Genomic DNA, 14,381 nt, shown 5'->3' with positions numbered 1-14,381 from the left:
TATCTATCCATGAAGCCAGAGGACACACACCAATTAGCTAAACTGCAGGATTGTCTTACAGACATAAAGACATGGATGACCTCTAATTTCCTGCTTTTAAACTCAGATAAAACTGAAGTTATTGTACTTGGCCCCACAAATCTTAGAAACATGGTGTCTAACCAGATCCTTACTCTGGATGGCATTACCCTGACCTCTAGTAATACTGTGAGAAATCTTGGAGTCATTTTTGATCAGGATATGTCATTCAAAGCGCATATTAAACAAATATGTAGGACTGCTTTTTTGCATTTACGCAATATCTCTAAAATCAGAAAGGTCTTGTCTCAGAGTGATGCTGAAAAACTAATTCATGCATTTATTTCCTCTCGGCTGGACTATTGTAATTCATTATTATCAGGTTGTCCTAAAAGTTCCCTAAAAAAGCCTTCAGTTAATTCAAAATGCTGCAGCTAGAGTACTGACGGGGACTAGAAGGAGAGAGCATATCTCACCCATATTGGCCTCTCTTCATTGGCTTCCTGTTAATTCTAGAATAGAATTTAAAATTCTTCTTCTTACTTATAAGGTTTTGAATAATCAGGTCCCATCTTATCTTAGGGACCTCGTAGTACCATATCACCCCAATAGAGCGCTTCGCTCTCAGACTGCAGGCTTACTTGTAGTTCCTAGGGTTTGTAAGAGTAGAATGGGAGGCAGAGCCTTCAGCTTCAGGCTCCTCTCCTGTGGAACCAGCTCCCAATTCAGATCAGGGAGACAGACACCCTCTCTACTTTTAAGATTAGGCTTAAAACTTTCCTTTTTGCTAAAGCTTATAGTTAGGGCTGGATCAGGTGACCCTGAACCATCCCTTAGTTATGCTGCTATAGACGTAGACTGCTGGGGGTTCCCATGATGCACTGTTTCTTTCTCTTTTTGCTCTGTATGCACCACTCTGCATTTAATCATTAGTGATCGATCTCTGCTCCCCTCCACAGCATGTCTTTTTCCTGGTTCTCTCCCTCAGCCCCAACCAGTCCTAGCAGAAGACTGCCCCTCCCTGAGCCTGGTTCTGCTGGAGGTTTCTTCCTGTTAAAAGGGAGTTTTTCCTTCCCACTGTAGCCAAGTGCTTGCTCACAGGGGGTCGTTTTGACCGTTGGGGTTTTACATAATTATTGTATGGCCTTGCCTTACAATATAAAGCGCCTTGGGGCAACTGTTTGTTGTGATTTGGCGCTATATAAAAAAAAATTGATTGATTGATTGATTGATTAAGTGTATTTTGTGAGAAAATCCCTATAATTACCAACTATGAGGTAATTCAACATGATGACATCATATTATGATGTCATCAATGAAGTCATAACATTATGATCTCGTGCTTTTTTGTTTATTTACATTTACATCAACGTTCCAAAGCATTGTATGGCTGTTTAATAAAAAGGTCATAAAAATATACCCTTGTATACTAAATTTTATATCTGGATGAGGCCATTTGTCATGTAAATATAAGCTATGACATCATGATGTCATACCGGTGAAAGTTCAATGAGGATACAGGGGGACTTCCTGTATGTTATCAAGGATACTGAGGGGAGAGCACACACCAATTTTCAGCTTTTACTAATTTATTTTGACCTTTTTGCCCATTTTGACTATTGTGCACGGCTGCTGGGTTGAATAGATCAAACTTCTATTTTAAATGGCAAAAACACAAAATAGTCCTTTTTTTGTTGTGTTTTTTTTTTGACAGAAGATAAACTCCTGATTAACCACATTGCCATTCAAACTTTCCATGATTAATGCTGATTCTGTACACTGAAATCACTGCCTAATCTCAGGGAAGGAGTTAGATCAGTGTTTTTGTAATCAGATATAATGCCTCACGTGAGGCGTAATTCCTGTTTTCAGGACTTTCCCCAAGCAAGAGGTTGTCAGACAATCTACACTGCTCCACAAAATGCTATCTGTTTACAAGACTGTACTTTGTCTACTTGTGTATCTTTTATTTTCTAGTCTCTCTACGTCAGACTTTGTTGAGGTTCTTCTAATTTCAGAAAAACAATCACATTCCAACAATAAGCCATAGGTTCATAGTTAGCGAAAAACATGTCATTATAACACACACACACACACACACACACACACACACACACACACTCACACACACACACACACACACATATACATATATATATATAGTTTTGCAGTGTTAAACAGACTCTACAGTGACTGTGTGGTCCCATTTGAAATGGTCTTAAATCACCTCTATTTTGTGCCAAGTAGTTGCTAGCATGGTGTAAATTGAACTCTCTTGGTGTTGATCAATTTAACACTGAGAGTTAAATTAACTCTATGTAGTGTCAAATTGACTACCATGCTGTAACTTTCACTCTGTGTTGACAAACTTGATGTAATAACACTATTACAGTTAGGTTTACTGTTAAATCAGCTCTATATAGTGTCATGTACAGGGGCGTCGGACTGGGGGGGGTAAAGGGTACTATGTATCCAGGGCCCAGAGCATGGGGGGGCCCATAAAAAAACTGGCATTAAATACATTTTTATGTTGCATGTTATTAATATCCATACAATTCATGTTGTAAAAGAATATAATTAGAATGAATGTATGAATGTTGTGCAACATAATTCTGCTCTAACAATAATACTGAAGATCTCTGAGGGCCCTTCCACCCCTGCACATTTGTGCAATGGTTTAGCCCAGGCGCACAGGTGGCACACTGCCGCACACACACACACACACACACACACACACACACACACACACACACACACACACACACACACACACACACACACACACCCATCCCAAACGGGATCTGACAGAAAGAGGAGAGGTGTTTAGTCAAGCTGAAACAGCTAATCGAGGTAATCGATTAAAATCGATTATTAAAATAGCTGTCAACTAATTTAGTCATCTATTAGTTGGTAAATAACTTTGTTTTACCACAAATATTTTGTTTCTTCCATATAATCAACCATTTATGCTGCACGGCTTTGCTTTGAATCTTGAACCAATGAAGCAGTGCTTCGATCCACTGCTTCGTTGGGTCTTTATTTCGCTTTATCTTAATTTCCCCGCTAAAAACCTAAAGAGCATATGTCTGTAAGTAATAGCTACCTTTTTATGTTAAACTGACCTGTTATGCTCTTCTGAAACAGTTGATAGATGTATTTTAGAACTTAAACACGGGACCGATGCTAATGTGTTAGCATGTCTATGGCATTTTCAATATTAAAGTTAGCATTAAGCTGTTAGCATCTCAGTACGTTTGTGTGCATTTGTTTTCTGTATAATAATTAATGGCTCAGCATTTGTTGTCGAAAAGAGTCAAATGTATTACAAATTGTAATATTTTTAATTGATTTTTATTTATATATTAATAATAATAGCAACAACAACAATAATAGTAATAATAACTAATACTGCTACAATACAATTTTAGAGAAAGAGACAAAAGAACCTGATAAAACAAAACATAACAGAAAAAGATAAAAAACAGCTAACAGTGAACATAATAAATAACTATAGAAATAAATAACTTTCCTGTGAACACCTAGTGACTCTTAAACCTCCACTTCATCCCTGTTTTATTTAAGTTAATGACAATTTGTTTCGGGTCAAACCACGTCTAAGCTGTGTTTTTAACTGCACATTTGTGTCTTTTTTTCATGAAAATATCTTATTAAAAATCACATATTACACTTTAGTCAGGCCTTTAAAATACTTTTGTGGACTCTTGCTGTAATATGTTGTCAGTGGGTGAGATAGTTGCTGTAGGCATCTAAAAATGCTCATAATTGGGTGAAACCTGATAGAAATCTCTTTGTGGGTTGTCGGTGATGTATGTATGTGCAAAATAAAACAAAACACTACTACTCCAGGTACTGTTTCAACGAGAATATAACATCATAACTTTGTTACAAGCTCAAATGTTGATGTTGTGTAATAAAGGCCTTTAATAATAACTCACTTAAGAAATAATGGCAAAACTCACATGTAAAAAAAAAAAAAAAAATTGAAATCAAAAAATAATCATCCAATTAATCGATTACTAAAATAATCGTTAGTTGCAGCCCTAGTGTTTAGGCTGAAATAAGACATGTCTCCTAAAAAATCCAAGTCCGGATTTCAAAAATGAAGAGAAAAAAGGACAGGGAAAGAAACTAAATGAGGGAAAACAGCTGCTAACCAAATTCTTTGAAAAGAGAGGTGAGCTTGAAAACTAGCTATATTGAGTTGGGGGGTCTGGGGACCCAAATTACACCATTTTCTAGAAAAATGGTGCAATTTGGTGCATTCCCATCTGTTAAAAATGCACGGGAATGCACCAAATTGCACCATTTAAAATGCACGGGAATGCACCAAATTACACCATTTTCTAGAAAAATGGTGCAATTTGGTGCATTCCCGTGCATTTTTAACAGATGGGAATGCACCAAATTGCACCATTTTTCTAGAAAATGGTGCAATTTGGTTCCCCAGACTCTCCGACTCAGTACTGTTCCCCCAGCTTTAAAAGGGTTCTGACTCCCAGGTGTGATCTAAGGTATACATGATTTAGACCTGGTTTGACTACGCATTAGAATTTGGTGTTCATGTTAATTAAAAAAGAACATAAGAGTTGGGGGGGGGGGGGCTTCAATATGGCTAGTACCTAGGGCCTAGAATTTGTGCTACGCCCCTGGTCATGTACACTCGGTTGTGGTGTAAATGTAACTATGAGGTTCATCAATTAATTTAACACTATGGGTATGTTTGGAGTTAACTATGCACTCTATTATAGAGTGAATCAGTTCTACTGTCTTGTCAAATCATATTTTTCAACTCCAATAGGATTAATTCACAGCATGATAGAGTTGAACTTTGATAGAATTCATTTAGCACTGTGATAGAGTATATTTAACTCTATTTGGACTGGGACCAAATGTTATCCTGGCAGAGTATATTTTACACTACAAAATTTAATGTGTAGCCTCTATTATGGTGTAAATTTTACTCTTAGTGTTGATCAGTTTGGTGTAACGTAATACAGTTTAGAATTAAATCTATATAATGTCAAGTAGACTATCATGGTGTAATCTATCTCTTATGAATGCGATTAATTTAACACTAATAGAGTTAAGTTTGGAGTTAACGACTGTATGTAGTGTCAAGTAGACTATGGTGTATTTTTTACTCTTAGTGTTGATTTATTGGACTCAACACTAATAGAGTTAAACATAGCGTTATGTCAACTCTGTCATAATGTCATGTTGACTCTATCATGGTGTAAATTTAACTCTTAGTGTTGATCAAGGTGATTTATCACAAGTACAGCTATTTTTAGCATTAAAACAACTATCATTGTGCCAAGTAGACTCTTGTGATGTAAATTAACTATGATGGTATAATCAACTTAATTTAACACGGTTTTGAATGGAAATTCACTGCCACTGCCATGTACATATGGTCCCACTCTGAGTAGAGTGGGACCATACGAGGTCTGTCAGAAAAGTATCGGACCTTTTTATTTTTTTCAAAAACCATATGGATTTGAATCACGTGTGATTGCATCAGCCAAGCTTGAACCTTCATGCGCATGCGTGAGTTTTTTCACGCCTGTCGGTTGCGTCATTTGCCTGTGAGCACAGTGTAAAAAATAAAAAATAAAATCCACTGAACAGGCTGTGGAGCAGCACAGGTAACACGACAACAGTGCTAAAATAAAAAAATAAAAATCCACTGAACAGGCTGTGGAGCAGCACAGGAACGCACGACAACAGTGCTAAAAAATAAAAAAATAAAATCCACTGGACAGGCTGTGGAGCAGCACAGGTAACGCACGACACAGTGGTAAAAATAAAAAATAAAAATCCACTGGACAGGCTGTGGAGCAGCACAGGTAACGCACGACAACAGTGTAAAAAATAAAAAATAAAATCCACTGAACAGGCTGTGGGAGCAGCACAGGTAACACGACAACAGTGGTAAAAATAAAAAATAAAAATCCACTGAACAGGCTGTGGAGCAGCACAGGTAACGCACGACACAGTGCTAAAAATAAAAATAAAAATCCACTGGACAGGCTGTGGAGCAGCACAGGTAACGCACGACACAGTGGTAAAAAATAAAAATAAAATCCACTGAACAGGCTGTGGAGCAGCCAGGTAACGCACGACAACAGTGCTAAAAAAATAAAATAAAAATCCACTGGACAGGCTGTGGAGCAGCACAGGTAACGACCGACAACAGTGCTAAAAAATAAAAATAAAAATCCACTGGACAGCTGTGAGCAGCACAGGTACGCACCGACACAGTGGTAAAAAATAAAAAATAAAAATCCACTGGACCGGCTGTGGAGCAGCACAGGTAACGCACGACAACCAGTGCTAAAAAAATACAAATAAAAATCCACTGAACAGGCTGTGGAGCAGCCACAGTTAACGCACGACAACGAGTGGTAAAAAATAAAAATAAAAATCCACTGGACAGGCTGTGGAGCAGCACAGGTAAAGCACGACAACAGTGGTAAAAAATAAAAAATAAAAAATCCACTGAACAGCTGTGGAGCAGCACAGGTAACAGCACACAACAGTGCTAAAAAATAAAAAAATAAAAATCCACTGAACAGGCTGTGGAGCAGCACAGGTAACGCACGACAACAGTGGGTAAAAAATAAAAAAATAAAAATCCACTGAACAGGCTGTGGAGCAGCACAGGTAACGCACGACAACAGTGCTAAAAAATAAAAAATAAAATCCACTGGACAGGCTGTGGAGCAGCACAGGTCACACCACGACAACAGTGGTAAAAAATAAATAAAAATCCCTAGACAGGCTGTGGAGCAGCACAGGTAACCACGACAACAGTGCTAAAAAAATAAATAAAAATCCACTGACAGGCTGTGGAGCAGCACAGGTAACGCACGACAACAGTGCTAAAAAAATAAAAAAATAAAATCCACTGAACAGGCTGTGGAGCAGCACAGGTAACACACGACAACAGTGGTAAAAAATAAAATAAAAATCCACTAGACAGGCTGTGGAGCAGCACAGGTAACGCACGACAACAGTGCTAAAAAATAAAAATCCACTGGACAGGCTGTGGAGCAGCACAGGTAACACACGACAACAGTGGTAAAAAATAAAATAAAAATCCACTGAACAGGCTGTGGAGCAGCACAGGTAACACACGACAACAGTGGTAAAAAATAAAATAAAAATCCACTGAACAGGCTGTGGAGCAGCACAGGTAACACACGACAACAGTGCTAAAAAATAAAAAATAAAAATCCACTGAACAGGCTGTGGAGCAGCACAGGTAACGCACGACAACAGTGCTAAAAAATAAAAAAAAAAAAATCCACGGACAGGCTGTGGAGCAGCACAGGTAACGCACGACAACAGTGCTAAAAAATAAAAATCCACTGAACAGGCTGTGGAGCAGCACAGGTAACACACGACAACAGTGCTAAAAAATAAAAATAAAATCCACTGAACAGGCTGTGGAGCAGCACAGGTAACACACGACAACAGTGCTAAAAATAAAAATAAAAATCCACTGAACAGGCTGTGGAGCAGCACAGGTAACGCACGACAACAGTGCTAAAAAATAAAAAATAAAAATCCACTGAACAGGCTGTGGAGCAGCACAGGTAACACACGACAACAGTGGTAAAAAATAAAATAAAAATCCACTGAACAGGCTGTGGAGCAGCACAGGTAACGCACGACAACAGTGCTAAAAAATAAAATAAAATCCACTGAACAGGCTGTGGAGCAGCACAGGTAACACAACGACAACAGTGCTAAAAAATAAAATAAAAATCCACTGGACATGATGATGATGATGATAATAAAAGGTGAAGCTCTCAATCTACTGGTCAGCCTTCGTTCCTACTCTCACGTATGGTCATGAGGGTTGGGTCATGACCGAAAGAACTAGATCTCGGGTACAAGCGGCCGAAACGGGCTTCCTCAGGAGGGTGGCTGTTGTCTCCCTTAGATATAAGGTGAGAAGTTCGGTCATCCGTGGGGAGCTCGGAGTAGAGTCGCTGCTCCTTTGCATTGAAAGGAGCCAGATGAGGTGGTTCAGGCATCTGGTAAGGATGCCCCCTGGGAGCCTCCCTAGGAAGGTGTTCCAAGCATGTCCATCTAGGAAAACCCAGGACTAGGTGGAGAGATTATATCTCCACACTGGCCTGGGAACACCTCGGTATACCCCGGTCAGAGGTGGTCAATGTGGCATGGGAAAAGGGACGTCTGGGGTTCCCCTGCTGGAGCTGTTGGCCCTGCGACCCAAACCCGGAAAAGCGGGTTGAAGATGATGATTAGTAATAAAAATAATAATAATAAATAAACAATAAAACACTGACTGAAAACGTGTAGGCTGAAGCTGTCCCTTATCGTGCCAGCCCTTTTACCACAGAATATTCAGTTTGGTAACTCCTTTCATTTTAAATTACCCAAAACAAAACAAAGCAATGAGGCTAAAGTAAGGCTAAAATTAAAATACAGTGTGGATTGATTTCTGTTTTGGAGCGAGCGGTGAGTAATTTCATTGGAGCATGTAAAAACTGACCAGAGCAGGCAATCAACTATGTGCGATTGTTCCGCAGTGGGCGTACTCATGAGGTACGTATCTCCACTCATTACTCTGTCAAAGCATGTATCATATCATGCATGTGTAGGCAACCCAGTCTCACGGCAAGTTGTGATTCAGGAGCATGAAATATACATTAATCTATTAGTTTGTGATATTGTGACGAAAAGTGCTTCATTTTTTGTCACAGCAGCACAAATTCATTCTCATTCATTCCATGATGGCTGCACGAAATTAAAAGTGGAGTAGGGTTAGTAGTAATATTGAGTTAAAAAAAGCCCCGTCACGAAAATTTGACTCATTTCATGCCGGGAGCACGAAAAAAACTGTGAGACTGGGCTGGTGTAGGATATGTATGTAGCTAAAGTAGATGACAGTGGATATGTGAGTGGAACATGTAGTGATATAGACCTCGTGCAGAGTCTTTATTTGCAATTTCTCCAATCACAGCTCGTATGTCGTAATGGTCACGGCTATGTTTGGTAGCTTCCCTCACAGGAATGGCATTCATGCACGACCAGAATGAGAAAGCCATGCTGTATTCAGATTTACTACACTGTCATCACATGTTTTGCCATGTCTGAAAACAACTGATACCTTCATAAAGACAGTTGTGACTGAATTTCATGGAGTTATGGGGTAAAACAGCAAAAATGGTGACAAAGGTCAGTTTCAGTTTATACAGGGGTCAGAAGTTAAAGTTGAGCCAATTTTGGTAAAAAATGATGCAAATTATTGGTTGAGTTAATAGCATTTTTAAAAGGAACAGTTTGCACCATCTGTCATGCTTAGTTATCATGTTACGGGGTAACATATGTCATACATCAACCTTGTTTGACCTTTACTTTGGAGACCAAACATTCAACACAGTCAAAACTATTCCATTTATTAATCCTTTTATTTCAACCTATAATTTGCAACACTTTTTATCAAAATTGGAGCAACTTTAACTTTTGACCCCTGTACAAACTGAAACTGGCCTTGTCACCATTTTTGCTGTTTTTTTTTTACCCTATAACTCCAGAACATTCAGTCATAGATAGTCCAAACTATACCTTTTTGGAATCGTTATGATCAGACAAATAATGTGGTATAGTTTTCAACATGATTGAAGCTTTTTTAAATTTTGACCCCTGTGTAATTCTTGATTGGCCCCTGTAGCTCATCAGAGGTCAGCTCCAGGGTAGTTCCATATCTGAAAATAAACATTATTTAATTTAGAATATGTGTGCCAAATTCCATGCAGTTGTTTTGCTATGCCACCCCACTATCTGTGCACATGCACACCATAAATTTTAATGTAGTACCGGATGAATTTCTTTGTTTTGGGGGGAACCAAAATTTCACCATCTTGTTTTTGCTGACATCATCACTACCTGTCTGCTGATGAATTTATGGGACATGTACGAGTCTACTAGGACTTTTTTTGTGATGATTACCTGGATATCACTCATACAAAAAGCCTGTTAGAATTCAACATTTACAACAACCAGTTATCAATAAGAATAAGCATATCTAACCAGGAACATCAACAGTGTCATTCAACATCTCCTTTAATTACTAATAACAGTGTAAATTATTATTATTTTGTTAGGAAAGATATCTTCAGCTACATTGACATTGCCAACAACTTCTCACTGACCAAAAACAGCGTGCGTGTGGGACAGCTGATGCACTTCGACTACTCCAGCCACAAGTATGTCTTCTCCATCAGCAACAACTTCAAGTCCCTGCTGCCGGACGCCTCTCCTATTCTCGGCAAGCATTACAGCATATGTGCGGTGGTGGGAAACAGCGGCATCCTGACTGGAAGCCACTGCGGCTCAGAAATCGACCAGGCTGACTTTGTCTTCCGCTGCAACTTTGCCCCCACGGAGGTCTACTCTAAGGATGTGGGCAAGAAGACCAACTTGACCACCTTCAACCCCAGTATCTTGGAGAGGTACTACAATAACCTGCTGACCATTCAAGACAGAAATAATTTCTTCCTCAACCTGAAGAAACTGGAGGAAGCCATTTTGTGGATTCCCGCCTTCTTCCTGCATACCTCAGCCACAGTAACCAGGACCCTGGTGGACTTCTTTGTGGAGCACAAGGGCCAGCTGAAGGTCAAACTGGCCTGGCCAGGAAATATAATGCACGATGTCAATAAGTAAGAACCACATTTTTTACTTCAGTTCAGTGTTGTTTTTAGTTTTATAATTGAACAGGAGGAATACAAACACTAATGCAGATCAACGTGCATTTTCAGACCAGGTTTTCGGTGGTCTATGGCAGTGTTTCCCTATCCTGGTCTTCAGGGACCCTGAAACTGCATATTTTCTGTCTTACCTGCTCTACCTACTGTTGATTTGCATAGTCAGGTGTGTGTTGGTATCTGATTGGTTGAGCACACTGGAATGAGTGTTTGTTGTTTTGTTTTTTTTTTAAGATTAAAAATGTGCTGGATAAGGGTCATTAAGAACTGGGATTGGCAACAAGTGGCACCCTCCAGTGTCGGAAATGGAGTCAATAAGGATGTGGCAAATCTTGGCAGTTCCCTGAATGGTCACTCGGCTCCAAACCTGAGTCACTCCATGTCATGATCTGAAATTTTGTATCATGTTGAGTTCTGTTTTATTCTGTTTAGTTTAGTTTTGATTTGTTTTTCTGTGTGTGTTTTCTCTTGCTTGTTTTTTTCCTGCTTAGGCTTTGTCTTCCCCTGTCTCTTTTGTCTGCCTCTCTTGGTGCATGGTGGTGCACACTGTCTGGGCCACACCCTGTTCTGGAGCTTTCCATACATACGAGCTTCCAATCTGTAGCTCGTCACTAGGGTGCATAGTTCTCCGCCAGATCATTTTGCCTGGTGCCATCGCTTCGAGCTCTGTTCCTTGTGTTTTCCTCACCTTGCTTCCTAGTATTTTTTGACCTACTGCCTGTTTTTTCGACCACGCCTGATGTTCTGGATTTGTTTGCTGATTTTATACTGCCTTTTTGTGTACCAGACCCTGCTGATTCTGTCAGTAAATATTCCTAAAGACCAGAGTCGCTTTGTCGAGTCCTGCATTTGTGTCCAGAAGTCTAATAACAGTGGCTACTTGCTGCTGCTGCTGGACTTGTCCTGGTTGAAATGACTCTGTCTTTTCTGAGTGTTTTATTACAAATAACTGAGGTAATATGACTTGCTGTGTGGTTAATTGTACTAAAAGACCATCAAAGAAGTTGGTGCCAGGAATTCCGTTGAGGGAAATTACATGTTAGCACTGGGACGGCGCAGTCACTTAGTGGTTATCACTGTTGCCTCACAGCAAAAAGGCCCTAGGTTTTCTTCCGACTTAGTCCTTTGTGTGTGGAGTTTGCATGTTCTACCAGTGTTTGTGTGGGCGCTCCGGCTTCCTTCCAAAGACAAGCAGGATAGATGAACTAATGACTCCAAATTGACCATAGGTTTGTCTGTCTATATGCACCAGCTAGACTGGCAGCCTGGGATAGGCTCCAGATTTGCTTTAACATGATGCAAACTAGACCCTACCCTGGATATTTATCCATCAAATTTTAAAAGGATTGGCAAATGAGCAATGCACAAATGTGGACACACGACTATATTGTATGCATGTAGTTCAAGCTGATCTGGATCTGGTGGACAAAAATGGGTTGCTGGACGTGGTTGTTTCACTACAGTGGTCGTACATAATAAGTTACTTTAGGGCCTTACATAAATGAAAGTGGACAGTGGAATTTTGGAATTGGCATTGCTTAGGATATGAACATTTATGTTCAAATGAATTCGACTGGAAACAAAAATCTGTCATTAAATGTATCTAGTAGAAGTACAAGGTTTGCAATAATTCACAGGTTGTTTGTACTGACTCATACTCTTCTGCTCACAGTAACATCACATGTGCTTGGCTCTCAGAAATATCTCTTGCCGTTTGCCTCACAGATACTGGAAGACTAAAAACCTATCCCCCAAACGGCTCAGCACCGGAATCCTCATGTACACGCTGGCTTCCGCCATGTGCGATGAGATCCACCTCTACGGCTTCTGGCCCTTTGGCTGGGACCCCAACACGGGCAAGGAGCTGCCTTACCACTACTATGACAAGAAAGGGACCAAATTCACCACCAAGTGGCAGGAGACTCACCAGCTGCCCAGCGAATTCAAGCTACTCTATAAACTGCACAGGGAAGGTGTGACCAAACTCAGCCTGTCACACTGCAGTTAGACTGCAGAGGCCGTGACCCAGATCCACATCAGCTCATCGCAGACCTCCATCACAGTTGCGTAGTGCATGATAAATGTAAACACAATGATTGAAACACTCATTTTAGAAACACGCCGAGGTTCGCTCACTTCACCAATCACATGCTTTATTTCCATATTAATGTGTTCAGTACTGTTTACTCTCATTACTTTCCCATTGTTGTCCAGTAATATTTGGTCATTTTTTTGGCCAAGGTTGGAAAAAATGAGTAGAAAGCTGAAAATTGTTGGATGCCCATGTAGCCTCCTTGAGCTTTTCCCGTTATGATGCCATGAGTGTCATGGATGTTGAAAATAATGTTTGACACATGTTCATCATTTAATTATTTGCAGTGGTATATGTATCGTCATTGTTTGATAGACAAGATTGCTTCAGAGTGAAACAGGTATTATGATTGATGATATATAACCAAAAGTGGTTGTGAGCGATCGAGTGGCTGAAGACGTCTGGTCTGTTCTGTACAATTCTGTGTGGGCATTGCCATGAAAATGGCTGCAGCAATTCTGAAAAATTAGTGTGTCAGACACTGATGAAGAGCACGACTTTGATGCAAAAGAGAGCAAAGATAAGTTTAGGTCTGATTCACTGGTACTCAAAAAGAAACATTTGATTTCCAGATGGCTGATGAGGATCATTTTGATGAATGTGACTTCATCCGTGACTGAAAATCCACAAAAACGAAAATACCCTTGATAACCTCTCACATAGGCAGAGTCTGATTTGAACTGTAAAACTATATTGTGAACCCAAGTCCCCAAGTTTGAAAAATTACATAGAACACCTATGCTGGATTGTATAACGTCCTCTTAAGCCCACCTCTTAAAAAATGAGGTGGGCTTCATAGATAATTGGCAAAGCTTCTGGGGAAAACCTGGTCTTGTTAGGAGAGACGGCATCCATCCCACTTTGGATGGAGCAGCTCTCATTTCTAGAAATCTGGCCAATTTTCTTAAATCCTCCAAACCGTGACTATCCAGGGTTGGGACCAGGAAGCAGAGTTGTAGTCTTACACACCTCTCTGCAGCTTCTCTCCCCCTGCCATCCCCTCATTACCCCATCCCCGTAGAGACGGTGCCTGCTCCCAGACCACCAATAACCAGCAAAAATCTATTTAAGCATAAAAATTCAAAAAGAAAAAATAATATAGCACCTTCAACTGCACCACAGACTAAAACAGTTAAATGTGGTCTATTAAACATTAGGTCTCTCTCTTCTAAGTCCCTGTTGGTAAATGATATAATAATTGATCAACATATTGATTTATTCTGCCTTACAGAAACCTGGTTACAGCAGGATGAATATGTTAGTTTAAATGAGTCAACACCCCCGAGTCACACTAACTGTCAGAATGCTCGTAGCACGGGCCGGGGCGGAGGATTAGCAGCAAGATAATTATAGTGGGCGATTTTAACATCCACACAGATGCTGAGAATGACAGCCTCAACACTGCATTTAATCTATTATTAGACTCTATTGGCTTTGCTCAAAAAGTAAATGAGTCCACCCACCACTTTAATCATATCTTAGATCTTGTTCTGACTTATGGTATGGAA

General features: G+C 39.9%; 1 protein-coding gene and 1 long non-coding RNA gene across 2 annotated transcripts; both read left to right on the top strand.

Moving 5' to 3' along the window:
* Positions 1-2,171: 2,171 nt before the first annotated feature.
* LOC117511004 lies at positions 2,172-5,025 on the top strand. Its single transcript, XR_004560865.1, has 3 exons — positions 2,172-2,375; positions 3,761-3,763; positions 5,007-5,025. It is a non-coding gene; the product is annotated as an uncharacterized LOC117511004 (long non-coding RNA).
* A 5,150-nt stretch (positions 5,026-10,175) lies between these two features.
* Positions 10,176-13,030, top strand: LOC117511002 (sia-alpha-2,3-Gal-beta-1,4-GlcNAc-R:alpha 2,8-sialyltransferase-like). Its single transcript, XM_034170935.1, has 2 exons — positions 10,176-10,736; positions 12,507-13,030. Exons 1-2 carry the CDS (start codon positions 10,255-10,257, stop codon positions 12,787-12,789), a joined length of 765 nt encoding a protein of 254 aa, XP_034026826.1. The 5' UTR covers positions 10,176-10,254; the 3' UTR covers positions 12,790-13,030.
* The last annotated feature ends 1,351 nt before the right edge of the window (positions 13,031-14,381 follow it).

This window comes from Thalassophryne amazonica, chromosome 5 (assembly GCF_902500255.1).
Source record: "Thalassophryne amazonica chromosome 5, fThaAma1.1, whole genome shotgun sequence".
Lineage (NCBI taxonomy): Eukaryota > Metazoa > Chordata > Actinopteri > Batrachoidiformes > Batrachoididae > Thalassophryne > Thalassophryne amazonica.
This window is presented reverse-complemented; position numbering and strand designations above follow the sequence as displayed.

Coding starts and splice junctions, on each gene's coding strand:
- LOC117511002 (XM_034170935.1), top strand. CDS start 10,255: ATGCACTTCGACTACTCCAGCCACAAGTATGTCTTCTCCATCAGCAAC. Junction 10,737..12,506: donor ATAATGCACGATGTCAATAA/GTAAGAACCACA, acceptor TTTGCCTCACAG/ATACTGGAAGACTAAAAACC.